Source organism: Protomyctophum bolini, assembly GCF_963924005.1.
Source record: "Protomyctophum bolini genome assembly, chromosome: 13".
Taxonomy (NCBI): domain Eukaryota; kingdom Metazoa; phylum Chordata; class Actinopteri; order Myctophiformes; family Myctophidae; genus Protomyctophum; species Protomyctophum bolini.
The window spans coordinates 40,744,147-40,758,804 of NC_137874.1; the positions used below are offsets into that span (position 1 = coordinate 40,744,147).

A 14,658-nucleotide genomic window follows, 5' to 3' on the forward strand; every position below is an offset into this window, starting at 1 on the left:
CGGGGGCGAGTTGGTAAAGGGCCGAGCAGTCTCGTATTCCTACAAATGTACCTTTTATTATTAATATTAATAGTAATATTATTATTGTATCAGTTGTAGTAGTTCACTAGTCACTACTACTGTATCAGCTGTAGGGGAGAGCAGAGACTATAGTTCCTCTGTCTCGTGACGTCACATAGGAAATAGTGTCTCCCTTCCCTCGACAGCCAGCCAGCCAGCCTGGATATCAGTCAATCACAGGCGGTCAGAGCAGCTGTGTGTCTGTGTCTGTGTGGAAAAAAACCTGGAAAATAACACCATCTTTACCACCCCAACAACAACAAACGACTCATATCCTGCACGTGACGATGATGGGCTATTATTTATAGGGTCGATCTAAACTTCTGGATCGCGTGGATTTATTCGGGAACCCGCCGGCTGGCTTTTTATAGTTTACATATAAAAAGGCGACTCCAGAAAGCATGGCTCTCCAGTGGTGGAACGCTCTGTTTACAACAGCGGACTGCAGCGCAGTAGTCTCACATGATCACCAGCAAGTTCTACTGGGACTCTGACAGCGATTTGTTGTGGAATAATCTTAATTATTTTTATATATCTTTTTTTAAGAGGGGAAGGGGGGAAAGTCATCGCTTCTCCTCGCCGTCGTTCATTGGGAAAATATGATTTTATTAGGCACCGTATGACCACGCGTTGTTGTTATAACCAGTGGTTGGAAGTGCCTTTTATAGTTGCCACTGTGTTATTACATTTTGCTTGGTTGTTAATAATGACCAAAACTTCTGATTTTTAAGTGCTTTTTTTTATTACAATAAGAAGGACACACACACATACATAAACCATGAAGTCTTCTCTGGCTCCAGGCATACGGCTTATGACTTCTTTCTCCAGAGATAGTCGGTAAGTTGCAGCTTCCATTGTTCCCAAGTAACAAACAAACAACACTTTTCTTTTTGTTTAACACCCAAAACACATAGTAGCTCTCATGTGCGTTACACCACTACCGACTACCTGTCGAATCCAGCGACTATGGGGAGCGCCTTGCATTGGCGGTTTGGACACATTCTCCGGTTGGGAGAGAAGGTGTTTATGTGTCATTTTACCAGATGAACGCATGCTTGGATAAAGTCTCTGTTTCGATTTTAAACCAACTGTGCATTTCCCGTAAGCGTAAATCAATAAAAGACGCCTTTTACCAATTGTAAACAACGTCTGGGGGTCACAGTTCTCGATGGGTCACCGAGTCGTGTGTAACGCCACATGTACAGCTCAGGCTTGTCGCGTATCACACTTATCACATCAACTGTAAATGATTTATTAACTTACTTTAGGTCAATTAAAGGACTATATGCCGTTTGTAGCTTCTTCCTTGACACAGATTAGGGTTGGTTTAGTAAATAATTGAACCGCGGCGCGGCGGCTCAAATGGCATGCTTTGATGGCAGGCATGAACAAGTCAACAAAAGACATCGATTTAAAACAAAGGTTGCAAAAATACCAGACAGTCACTGCGTGTCGCGTGCGTGTTACTGCGTGGAGAGTGGAGACAGTTTGTGTCCAACAGCCAACCGCGACCAACGAAAGAATCTACACTCTTAATTGAATTCTGAAATATTTTTAACGTATAGAACATAATGTTGATTATATATTGCTCCAAGATTAAGATACGCTTGTATTGATCTGGCCTGGAGGGAAATTCAGCATGCATGCAGTCATAGCAAGTTATAGCAACAGCACTGTGGAAGTTAAACACAAATCAAGATGAATAAGCATACATGGACATATTACTAAAATAAAGATGCTGGCCCTAGATATCTGCACTGGATTAAGCTATTGGTATCATCCCTGAATGAGCATAGTAGGACCATACAGTTGAATGTGCATATATATACTTATAGTTACTTATATATAATATAGTTATTACCAGTCTACTAACAGTGTCTGTATAAACATACAATTATATATAAATATGAATTACATTATTATTTCTAACCCACGTATGTAATCTGCACCTATACATAGGACAGACCTTAATTGTGGCTGAAAATGTGCCATTACAGAGTCATTCTATTGTGATACAACTTACTTAACAACTACCTAAAAACAAGTTACATCTAACTGGTCTTAATTCCTATATGCAAAACGACGTCCTCCCTCGATGTGCACTGTCTGCCTACATGTAGCCTATTATGAAATGCAGAGTATGTTTTATCTGCAACTCTGGGCCGTGTGATGTTGAATAATATGCAAAGAATGCTCACATGGTGGATTGAGCTGCTGGTCTTGAATGTGTCGTCAAGCTGCTATATGTTTAACACATTTAGGCCTGACGTCGAAATATATATATATACTGAAAGAATATAATTCAAAGATTTGTGCCACATTTTCACGATTTTTCAAAAATGGCAAACCTACGAGCTCGTAGCGCAACGGCTCCCTGACACCTCTGCTTGACTGTCTAAGTGACATCAAGGCATGGATGGTTCTTAACTTTCTAAGTGTCAATGAAAGTAAAACGGAGGTTATAGTGTTTGGGCATGGTATCGTTCCCACTGACCTAGGTTCCCTGCAGCCGTATGTGAAACCTGTGGTCTCAAACCTTGGCGTCAAACTAGACAATGCCCTTAAACTTGACAAACGGGTCAATGCGGTAGTCGGCTCCAGTTTCTATCATCCGAGGCTGCTGGCCAAAATCAAGTCTGTGCTATCTTTTAGCGATTTTGAGCGGGTTATCCATGCCTTTAGTAGTGAGTAGGCCGCTCGTCTAGTCTACTCACATGGTACTCGCAGACGTGGCTCCCTGTCCGCTTCAGAGTGGATTTTAAAATTATTCTATTTGTTTCTTTAAATCTATTAATGGTCTGGCTCCTCTTTATCTGTCTGACCTTATTGAGGTCTATACTCCTCCTAGGTCACTGCGGTCTGAGGGCCAGCTAAACCTCAGGGTCGCAAACAAGACCCGCCTAAAGTCCAGAGGCGACCGAGCCTTTTCTGTTGTAGCCCCCAAACTATGGAACGCGCTCCCCTCCCACGTCATATTGGCCCCTTCCATCGAGACTTTTAAACCTCTATACCGTGGCTTTTAACCCCGCTTGAGTTCCTTCGGTCCTTGTACATGTTTTGTCTCACTGTGTTGCTGTTGCTTTTCTGTTGTTTTTCTGTAAATGTGTCTCAGTTGTTTTCACTGTTTGTTTTCTCGCTGTTGTTTTTCTGTGTGGTATAGCTTTAGTGCTTTAGTGCATTTGTTTTTATTTTCACCTGTACAGCACTTTGTAAACTCTAGAGTTTTGAAATGTGCTATATAAATGAAGTGGATTGGATTGGATGTTGTGCTATAAGCATCTTGTGACCCATCGGTAGGTCACATTGGACTCAGGGAAAACGGTCTGAGGTACAAATGTAGCCTCTTAGTCGCAAGAAATCTTATATATAGCTTCCCTATTCTGGGACGAACGTTCAAGGAAAGTGGTCGCAACGCAACACTTTGTGATGCTAGCCTTGTACGTCTGCTATTTCCAGATGTAGAAATAGCAGACCCTCTCCAGTGTGATGGGGGGGGGGGGGAAGGATGGGGTCTAGTGTAGATCCCTGGGGCACTCCGGTGAGCTCAAGGCCAGTCACTTCTCACAGTTCTTACATGGATGTCACCCGTGATGTGTGGGTGACCATGATGTCCCCGTTTGTGTGAGGACAGTCCCCTCATTTCGTAGACTTGTCATGCGTCGCACATTGTTTTTGTGCTAATAGTTGGCTTTCTGTTGTAAAGCTCTCTCGTTGTCTTTACCTGACCTGCAAGATCTGTTTTTTAAGCCGTTTTAACCCATTTTGGGCGAGAACCCCTTTTGGTGGTGGTGTTGTTGTTGTAAGCATTATTCTTATACTTTAGCTATTGAAAAACCGCAGATCTACAAGCTCCTATATCTCGGTGACACACTACGAGCTTGTAGTTCTGCTATTTTTGAAAAATCTTGAAAATGTGGTGCAAATTTGGAATATATATTCTTTCAGAGCAAATGTTCTTAACGTTTCTGGGGGGGTCCCTGGAACAACATATTTTGAGACGGGGGTCGGAGGCCAAATACATATGATTCTAGGGGTCCTTGACATGAAATGGTATGAGAACCACTTCAAATAATATAACAATATCCTACAGTACCAAGTCGGCCATACCACCCGTGACCAAAATGAACATTTTAAAACACCATGTGAGACGGTAGAGGGGTTTAACCCATTCTGACCTGAGATCAGATTCATACGAGGTTTTCCACTGGACACACATTGGTCTGATTAACCCATTCTGACCTGAGATCAGATTCTAAAAAATGTCAGTCGTTCTTTGATTTTTCAAAAATAGCAGACCTACAAGCTCGTATCGCGCCACTCGGTGGCGCGATATGAGCTTGTAGATCTGCTATTTTTCAATAGCTAAAGCATAACATGATGCTGAACACCAAAACGGGTTCCCGGTCAGAATGGGTTAATAACAAAATGATGGCAATATTAGGCCTATGGTGGAATAATAAGACGTCAATGCATTTAAGTAATATTTTGCTAATCCATGTCCCGTTCCCCCTACCTGTCCCACACACACGTGATACTTCTGTCCCTCAAATGAACAGTTTGGATCATGATAATGATATCGTCTCTCCATGTCCTCCAAAACTCTTACTTTTCAAGCATCATCAAAAGTAAGCTGAAAACGCGATGCTTCGGGACGCGTTTGGAGCTTGCAGTTTTGCTACTTTTGACGCTTTTGTGTGATCAAGTAATGTATTATTTAATTTACAAGAAAAAAAACACAACAAATTTAACAAATCATAAAACTCTTGGCTTACCGAATGTTAAAACTGGATTTTGGTAATGAAGGTTTGTAATAAAAAGTGTAACCTCTTGTGTTTGTAATAAAAGTGTAACCTCTTTTTTGTTTTTATAGGTATCGAGGCTTCACTCTCGTCCTGACCTTCCTCTTCTACACGGCGTACCATCTCTCGCGGAAACCCATCAGCATCGTCAAGGTGACTGGCCTGGCCTGGCCTGGGAGGGACTAAATGGGTCCAAAGATATGTCAGGGTTTCAGCTGGTGATGCACCGAATATTCGGCCGCAGAAAATATTCGAAAATGGCTAAAAATGTATTTTCCGCCTAGTGTGGTTTCTGAGACATGATACGATTAGATATGATATGTTTTGTTTTGTTGGGCTGTTTCACTTAAAGGTGTGTTTGACATGCGTCTGTGTTCTCTTGTTCTTCAGAGTCAGCTACACAGGAACTGTTCCAACGTCATAAGGCCGGCTGACTTGAACGTGACCGACAATTCTACCTGGTGTGACTGGGCACCCTTCGGTGAGTTCATTGGTGACAGCTGTCTGTGTGTGTGTGTGTGTGTGTGTGTTTTTGCTTTAGCGTCGCCCCTAGTTTTCCCCTCTTATCTCATGAGGTCCGAGGAGATGGAGAGAGAGAGAGAGAGAGAGAGAGAGAGAGCCTGGAAAAGTACTACTGCCAAAAGTGTCTATAACCCATTCTGACCTGAGATAGAAAAACTATAACTAAAAAACATGGCATGGATGCACCTGGGACGTATCCTCAGTGATGTATCCTGAGGTCAACACCTGGGACGTATCCTCAGTGATGTATCCTGAGGTGAACACCTGGGACGTATCCTCAGTGATGTATCCTGAGGTCAACACCTGGGACGTATCCTCAGTGATGTATCCTGAGGTGAACACCTGGGACGTATCCTCAGTGATGTATCCTGAGGTCAACACCTGGGACGTATCCTCAGTGATGTATCCTGAGGTGAACACCTGGGACGTATCCTCAGTGATGTATCCTGAGGTCAACACCTGGGACGTATCCTCAGTGATGTATCCTGAGGTCAACACCTGGGACGTATCCTCAGTGATGTATCCTGAGGTGAACACCTGGGACGTATCCTCAGTGATGTATCCTGAGGTGAACACCTGGGACGTATCCTCAGTGATGTATCCTGAGGTGAACACCTGGGACGTATCCTCAGTGATGTATCCTGAGGTCAACACCTGGGACGTATCCTCAGTGATGTATCCTGAGGTCAACACCTGGGACGTATCCTCAGTGATGTATCCTGAGGTGAACACCTGGGACGTATCCTCAGTGATGTATCCTGAGGTCAACACCTGGGACGTATCCTCAGTGATGTATCCTGAGGTGAACACCTGGGACGTATCCTCAGTGATGTATCCTGAGGTCAACACCTGGGACGTATCCTCAGTGATGTATCCTGAGGTCAACACCTGGGACGTATCCTCAGTGATGTATCCTGAGGTGAACACCTGGGACGTATCCTCAGTGATGTATCCTGAGGTCAACACCTGGGACGTATCCTCAGTGATGTATCCTGAGGTGAACACCTGGGACGTATCCTCAGTGATGTATCCTGAGGTCAACACCTGGGACGTATCCTCAGTGATGTATCCTGAGGTCAACACCTGGGACGTATCCTCAGTGATGTATCCTGAGGTCAACACCTGGGACGTATCCTCAGTGATGTATCCTGAGGTGAACACCTGGGACGTATCCTCAGTGATGTATCCTGAGGTGAACACCTGGGACGTATCCTCAGTGATGTATCCTGAGGTCAACACCTGGGACGTATCCTCAGTGATGTATCCTGAGGTGAACACCTGGGACGTATCCTCAGTGATGTATCCTGAGGTGAACACCTGGGACGTATCCTCAGTGATGTATCCTGAGGTGAACACCTGGGACGTATCCTCAGTGATGTATCCTGAGGTCAACACCTGGGACATATCCTCAGTGATGTATCCTGAGGTGAACACCTGGGACGTATCCTCAGTGATGTATCCTGAGGTCAACACCTGGGACGTATCCTCAGTGATGTATCCTGAGGTGAACACCTGGGACGTATCCTCAGTGATGTATCCTGAGGTGAACACCTGGGACGTATCCTCAGTGATGTATCCTGAGGTCAACGCCGTGGTTTCGGGTCTCTCAACATCATATACCCCCTCACTCAGATCAGATTCTAAAAATGTCTTCTACATCCGGACAGTTTTCTGAAAAAACTATGTTCTTCGATTTTTCAAAAATAGCAGACCTACAAGCTCGTAGCGCGCCACTCGGTGGGGGCCACATGTAGCCCCCACCTTCACTTAACGCGGCCCCCACAGGTTAACCCATTCTATTCGGATTCTGATATATATTATTGATTTCAGCTGTTACAACTGTTCCAAACATGCAAACATAACCCGCTTTGATTACTTCAGTCTATATTAGTGGTTTGATGATTAGTGTTGCAACTTTATTTTGTTTTTTATATAATATATATTTTTATTTGCAATTATTAAATGCATTTGAAATTATATAAAAATGTTACTTTTTCAGGACTCCAATTCAAAAATAGCAAATAATAATAATTCAAGATTTCAATTCAAATATATAAATAAATAAAAATCAGATCTACGAGCTCAAAAGCCCTAGGGCGCGTAGATCTGCTATTTTTTATATATTTTAATTGAAATTGCCACATTGCATATTTTGACAGTGATATGCAATGTGGCAATGAGTGTGGAACTATAAGTAAGTAAGTGAAGTTTATTTATAGAGCATTTTTCACAGACAATTACAGTCACAAAGTGCTTTAACAACAATAACATTAAGACAAGTCAATAGTCAATAAAACAAGTCAAGAACTAAATCACTAATAAAGTAAGGCAAAATAGAAAAAGTAGAGTAAAAATAAAGCAATCAACATTTAAACTATGGAAAAAAAGGCCTGTTTAAAAAGGTGAGTTTTCAACTGTCCTTTTGAAAATGTCCACAGAATCCACAGTTCTTAAGGTGGAGTGGAAGCTCATTCCATAGCCTAGGGGGCAAAACCTACAAAGGCTCCATGATCGCCTTTGGTTATTTGCTTTGTCTGAGGAACAACCAGTAAATCCTGTGATGTGGATCTCAGTGACCTTCTGGCCTGGGCACATACGGCTGGAGCAGGTCAGAGAGATAAGGAGGTGCCTGGCCATGTAATGATTAGAATCTATAGTGGCTCTCTCCTCTCCATGGTCAAAGTTACCCACCCCTGGTCTAGTGTCTCCACCCCAGACAGACTGTTTTCAAATGCCTCCACCTGACAGTCTGTACTCAAAGCTACTAGAGTCAGTCAGGAATGTGCCATTCATTCACACACACACACACACACACACACACACACACACACACACACACACACACACACACACACACACACAACTGGAAGCTCGATGGAATGCAATGAGAGCCGGTTGGACAAGCTTCTGAAACAAAACAATAATTACATTTCAATATGTTTTAATGATTGCAAGCCTTTGTTTAGTTAATCGGTTCAGGACTATAAAAGAAAACATCACTCCATGTTTTCTGATCCCCTTTCTTTATTCATAATAATTATGTAACTTTATTTAGGGTATAAACAACAGCTAAGCAGCTATCATTTCCAGCTCAGTGGTAATGCGACGATTGGTTGACACGACAGGCTGTCAATGATTGGCAGTGTCATGATAAAGGACCTGAGCTGCTCTCAGGCTGTGCTCTTTAGATACCCCATAACAGTATAATATATAGTGTGTGCACGTCAACATGCATGTGATATGTCTTTTATTTTTACTGGACTGATTCACTTACAAAGGCTTCAATGTATGGAACTTGGCTTCAGGGGCCAGCAGTGGATGCAGAAGTCTCTCTAGACGGAGGTGCTATATAATATACCACAATGTTACGTGGCGTACTTAGGAAAAGGATAGTTCAGATTCTTTCTAACTTAAGCTTTATGAAATACTTGCCATTAATATAGTTGTTGGGGGCACGGTGACACAGTTGGTAGTGCTGTCGCCTCGAGGCGGGGTTGGCGAAAGGGCCTTTCTTTCTGTGTGGAGTTTGCATGTTCATCAGAAAATATATGTAGCTCCAGGGACCTCCCCCCCAGAAGCAAAGATTTGTGTTAAAAGCATTTGCTCTGAAAGAATATATATTCAAAGATTTTACGACACATTTTCACGATTAAAAAAAAAATAGCTCAAAAATAGATATGTAGATCTGCTATTTTTCAATAGCTAAAAACAAGTGTAACATAATGCTTAAAACACCAAAAGGGATTCCCGTACTGAATGGGTTTAACACCTTAATGATGTTTGAATGAGACATTAGCTTTTCTTGTTCACTCTTGCTAATGTGATTTTGCCAAACATCATCATTCGCGTAACTTATTCAAGCAAGAAACAAAGCTGCAATTGTAGATCATACTGAGGTCTGTGTGTGTGTGTGTGTGTGTGTGTGTGTGTGTGTGTGTGTGTGTGTGTGTGTGTGTGTGTGTGTGTGTGTGTGTGTGTGTGTGTGTGTGTGTGTGTGTGTGTGTGTGTGTGTTCAACATTTCTGAACAATCGGAATAAAGAGGAGGAAGAGAAACTGAGCTGTTCATTAATTTCCTGTTCTTCTGCCCTACAGATCAGGACAACTACAAGACACTGTTTGGAGCCGTGGACAACTCCTTTCTGATCGCGTATGCCATCGGCATGTTCTTCAGGTAGGTTCAGTCAGTCAGTCAGTAGGCCCCTTCAGGTGGGTTCAGTCAGTCAGTCAGTCAGTCAGTAGGCCATCGGTGGGTTCAGTCAGTCAGTAGGCCCCTTCAGGTGGGTACAGTCAGTCAGTAGGCCCCTTCAGGTGGGTTCAGTCAGTCAGTAGGCCCCTTCAGGTGGGTTCAGTCAGTCAGTCAGTCAGTCAGTAGGCCATCGGTGGGTTCAGTCAGTCAGTAGGCCATCGGTGGGTACAGTCAGTCAGTAGGCCCCTTCAGGTGGGTACAGTCAGTCAGTAGGCCCCTTCAGGTGGGTACAGTCAGTCAGTAGGCCCCTTCAGGTGGGTTCAGTCAGTCAGTAGGCCCCTTCAGGTGGGTACAGTCAGTCAGTAGGCCCCTTCAGGTGGGTTCAGTCAGTCAGTAGGCCCCTTCAGGTGGGTACAGTCAGTCAGTAGGCCCCTTCAGGTGGGTACAGTCAGTCAGTAGGCCCCTTCAGGTGGGTTCAGTCAGTCAGTAGGCCCCTTCAGGTGGGTACAGTCAGTCAGTAGGCCCCTTCAGGTGGGTACAGTCAGTCAGTAGGCCCCTTCAGGTGGGTACAGTCAGTCAGTCAGTCAGTAGGCCATCGGTGGGTACAGTCAGTCAGTAGGCCCCTTCAGGTGGGTACAGTCAGTCAGTCAGTAGGCCATCGGTGGGTACAGTCAGTCAGTAGGCCCGGGCTAAACAATGCATCCTGTAAGGATATCAGTGTTGGAACTATAACGCCCTTACATTAACCCACTTAGACCGGAGGACGATTCTACAAAGGCCTTCTACATCCTGACAGTTTTCTGAAAAACCTTACATTCTCAAACATTTTCATGTCAAGGACCCGCAAAAAATATATGTAATTGGCCGCCGACCCCCCCGTCTGAAAATATGTAGTTCCAGGGACTCACTCTGAAAGAATATATATTAAAAGATTTGTGCCACATTTTTACGATTTTTCAAAAATAGCAGACCTACAAGCTCGTAGCTACGAGTGACAATTATAAGAACTCTACGTCTCGGGCCACTACATTGATTTTAGATTTAGGTGAAGATCGTCTGGCTTTGTGAATCGAACAAATCTTTAGCCGCCTAACTAAACTAACACTGCCTACCCGTTAGCTAAAAGTAATTACCGTAAATTGCGCTTGATTTCAAGTTCTTTGATTTTTATAGATTTTCTGGTTCGGCAAGACCAGAGCCCGTTCGTCTCTCTCTCACCCAGTCATCCCGATGCAAAGGGATTGGCCTCGTCAGCGATCCTCTCACGCAAAAGACACCCGGGAGTCACTTGGGTCACCTTTGCAAGCGAATGACGAACAAACGCATGGATATTAATATTATTAATAACCAGACAGTGGCCTTGTGGTTAGAGTGTCCGCCCTGAAACTGGGAGGTCGGGGGTTCGATCCCCGCAGCCGGGTCATAACCAAAGACTGTAAAAATGGGACCCAATGCCTCCCTGCTTGGCACTCAGCATCAAAGGGTTGGATTGGTGGGGGTCAAATCAACTAATCAAATGATTCCTGAGCGTGGCACGGCCGCAGCTCACCGCTCCCAGAGATGGGTCAAATGCGGAGAACAAATGTCACTGCGGTAACGTGCGTGACAAAATCGTTTGATTATGAACCATAATGGAGTTACATGTTGTCATGGGACATATGGACATATGGGCTGAAGTTCAAAGGGTGGTTGGTGGTGTGTGTAGCATGAAATACCAGATGTTGTTTACTTATTGATTCGTCAGAAAGCATCTGTGTCAGATAGTGTTGCTGGAGGTTTTTCCAGAAAACATTGCGTATGACCGTATGTGTTAAAGGACAACATTAGTTTTTTTCCAACCAAGGTTCATGTTTTAGGTTATTAGAGAAAGTAAAAGATGAGGGTTAATTGTTTTTCATTTGCTGCTTTCTTTCGTTTTAGCTATTTTTGACAGGGGTCCTAAATATGTGTTTTATTTTTACAAAAATATATCTTGATTTATTTTTGTATTATTTACTGTAGTCCTACTAGACCCCAAGAAATTATATCTGGCCACAAAAGTTCATGGGATCTATTGAATGTGACAAACTGACGATATTGAGCAACAATATTGTGTGAATAAAAATTAAATATATTATATAAACAATATTGTGTGACATATTGACACACAGTATGGGCATCCCCCCTAGTACCTCCCCCCTTCACATTCAGTAGATCCTGTGATCATTTGTGGCCAGATGTCATTTCCTGGGGTCTAGTTGGACTATAGTAAATATTTAAAAAGAGATCGCCGTAAATCTTGGACGAAAAAAGGACTTATTTAGCTCCATGTTCGAATGCCCCCCCCCCCTGTCAAAAATAGCTAAAATCGCTAAAACAAAAGAAAGCAACAAATGGAAAAGAAATGACACTCATCTTTTACTTTCTCTATAATAACAACCTAAAACATGAACCTTGGTTGAAACAAGACTAAAGTTGTCCTTTTTTAAATTGGCCCCAGGGTTGACTGATGGGTCCACATCTGTTGTGTGTTCCTTGAGGCCCCATACACACACACACACACACACACACACACACATCAAACACATGTTCTGTGTCTTGTCTGTGTTTAATGGGCGCCACACTGTATTTTCGGGAGTCACATGGTTTTGACCAAACATTTGTGTTTGATGGGGGTGTGTTCTGCCCAACAAACAAAACATGTTTGGTCAAACCATGCTGTGACTCCCATTGGAACTGCATTAAACACTGACAGAACATGTGTTCTGTATGTGTGTATGGGGCCTGATACCTGTCTGTCTGCTCTGTGTGCCTGTCCCCAGTGGCCTGTTCACCTGTCTGTCTGCTCTGTCTGTCTGTCCCCAGTGGGATGTTCACCTTTCTGTCTGTCCCCAGTGGCCTGTTCACCTGTCTGTCTGCTCTGTGTGTGTGTTCCCAGTGGGATGTTCACCTGTCTGTCTGTCTGCTCTGTGTGTCCCTCCCCCCAGTGGGATGTTTGGGGAGCGCGTGCCTCTGCGTTACTACCTGAGCGCCGGGATGCTACTGAGTGGCCTGTTCACCTGCCTGTTTGGCCTGGGCTTCTACCTGGACATTCACTCCATCTGGTACTACGTCTTCATCCAGGTAAACACTATATAAGTATATATAAGCCGTGTTCTCTGCACAAGTAAAGCTACACTAAAAAGCAGTCCAGCTCGTCTGTCTCGAACACTATAAAACACACAAGCAGGTCAAGGACAATTAACATGTGTTCCAGTTTACCTCTCCAGGTGTTTAGATGACTCTTATCTTACCCGGAGCCAGCCTGTAGATTAGTCTCAGCTGGCGGTTCTCTGACATTACGGAATTATTATTATGTAGTTTTATTGATCAGAGATTAGTTTTTTTCTGAGAATTATACCACACTGTGTGAACTGCAACTGTAAAGAAATATAGGCAAACCGTCATGGAAAAGATAAAACGCGCAGAAAGAAGTCCCAAGTCAAACTAAAACACCCCCTTTCACAATGACACTCTGGCTGTAGTTTCTTTTACTGTAAACCAGTTTCAGTTAAACATGACTCTAAAGTACAGTAGATGGTTCCCTATATTATATGCAAATGAATGACCTACTTAGTTTTCACAATCATTGGAACTTAAGAACAATTTATCACTTTATTGTTGTTATCGTCCTGACTACACGCCCGCATCTGGGAGGTTTCCCATCTGGGATCATAAAGTCACTGAACTGAACTGGTCCAGTTTCTCTCCATCAAGAATGCTTCAGATCAGTTGATCTGGTGGCCGCTGCACTGGAGATTAACCCAAACCTGTGACCAGCCATGGGCGGAACCTTTGGTGAAACTATTAACCGATCAGATTAAAAAAAATGTCTTTTACATCCTGACAGTTCTCTGAAAAAGCTATGTTTCTAGTCGTCAGTCGTTCTTCGATTTAAAAAAAATAGCAGACCTACAAGCTACGAGCTTGTAGATCTGCTATTTTTCAATAGCTAAAGCATAACATAGTGCTAACACCAAAAGGGATCCCGCCCCAAAATGGGTTAAAGCCTGCATGGTTGATCAGAAGAGATGCAAATAAATAATGACTAAAAGCAGCCGGTGGAAAGTCTTAAGGCTGAAGCTTATAGCCTCCACATCACATCACATCACATGACACCAGGCAGCGGGTCACATGACTCACTCTGTTGTGAGGAGTCGTTTCCATGCTGGGCGAGTCGGGCGTGACAATGAAACTAACACTGCCTTGTGACCTCTCTCTCTCTCTCTCTCTCTCTCTCTCTCTCTCTCTCTCTCTCTCTCTCTCGTGGTTGTTCTAATCTAGGTTATAATGTGTCGGAAATGATTAAACCAAAGATAAATCAGATCACTTGGTGTGAAGTAGCACATTAAAAGACTCTAAATCATTATAGTCAAGGTTTGTCACTTTGACCAAAAACCCTCTCGTTTTACACCATTCTGTGCTTTTGAACCAACCGACATTTCCATCAAAAAAAAAAGCAACGTAATTTCCTTTTGTGCTAAAAGAGTCAATTCTAAAGGGATGTACATGGTAGGGCATTCACTTCTAGTCATTTTTACTGAGTAGTTGTTTAACTGCCTATATGTTTTGTTTTATCAACTAGTCAACTAGTACCAACAAGGTTGACTAGTCAATTTACTTATCCTCCCTGCTTGGCACTCAGCATCAAGGGTCGGATTGGGGGCCCCTGGCTGCGACATAGTCATGTCCATTGGCTGTGTTGATTTTGACAGCAACATTTAGATTTTAGTTTATTCACAGTCTTTTGAATAATGCTTTATTTAAAAAAAAATGCTTTATTGTTAGTCTAGTTTTAGTCGACTAAAAAATGTGTTTTGGCGGCGGGCCTTGATGCCGTCGCAATGACTGATTTGACACTTGCTGAAAACAGCCGATTTACAAGCTCACAGCGGCGTTGCACTGCGACGCGTTGTGAGCTTATAAATCGGCTGTTTTCAGCATGCAACCATAAAATGTTAAAAGTCTGTCTGCCTCTCTCTCTCTGATGCATTACCATGTGTTGTTCTTGCTTACTGTAAGTGGCTCTGAATTAAGTGCGTCCACTAAATGCCTAAATTGTCAATTTTTTC

The 14,658-nt window shown here is 43.3% G+C and overlaps 1 protein-coding gene across 2 annotated transcripts in view; it reads left to right on the plus strand.

Annotated features, from left to right (window-relative positions):
• The first annotated feature begins 218 nt into the window (after positions 1 to 218).
• The window catches only part of slc37a2 (solute carrier family 37 member 2), a 31,735-nt gene continuing 17,295 nt past the window's right edge, over positions 219 to 14,658 (plus strand). For both annotated transcript variants that reach the window (XM_080779360.1, XM_080779359.1), the window contains exons 1-5: positions 219 to 897; positions 4,931 to 5,012; positions 5,250 to 5,340; positions 9,475 to 9,553; positions 12,535 to 12,670. In XM_080779360.1, the coding sequence (XP_080635486.1) occupies positions 839 to 897; positions 4,931 to 5,012; positions 5,250 to 5,340; positions 9,475 to 9,553; positions 12,535 to 12,670 (447 nt within the window). In that variant the 5' untranslated portion in view covers positions 219 to 838. The remainder of the gene's footprint in view (positions 898 to 4,930; positions 5,013 to 5,249; positions 5,341 to 9,474; positions 9,554 to 12,534; positions 12,671 to 14,658) is intronic.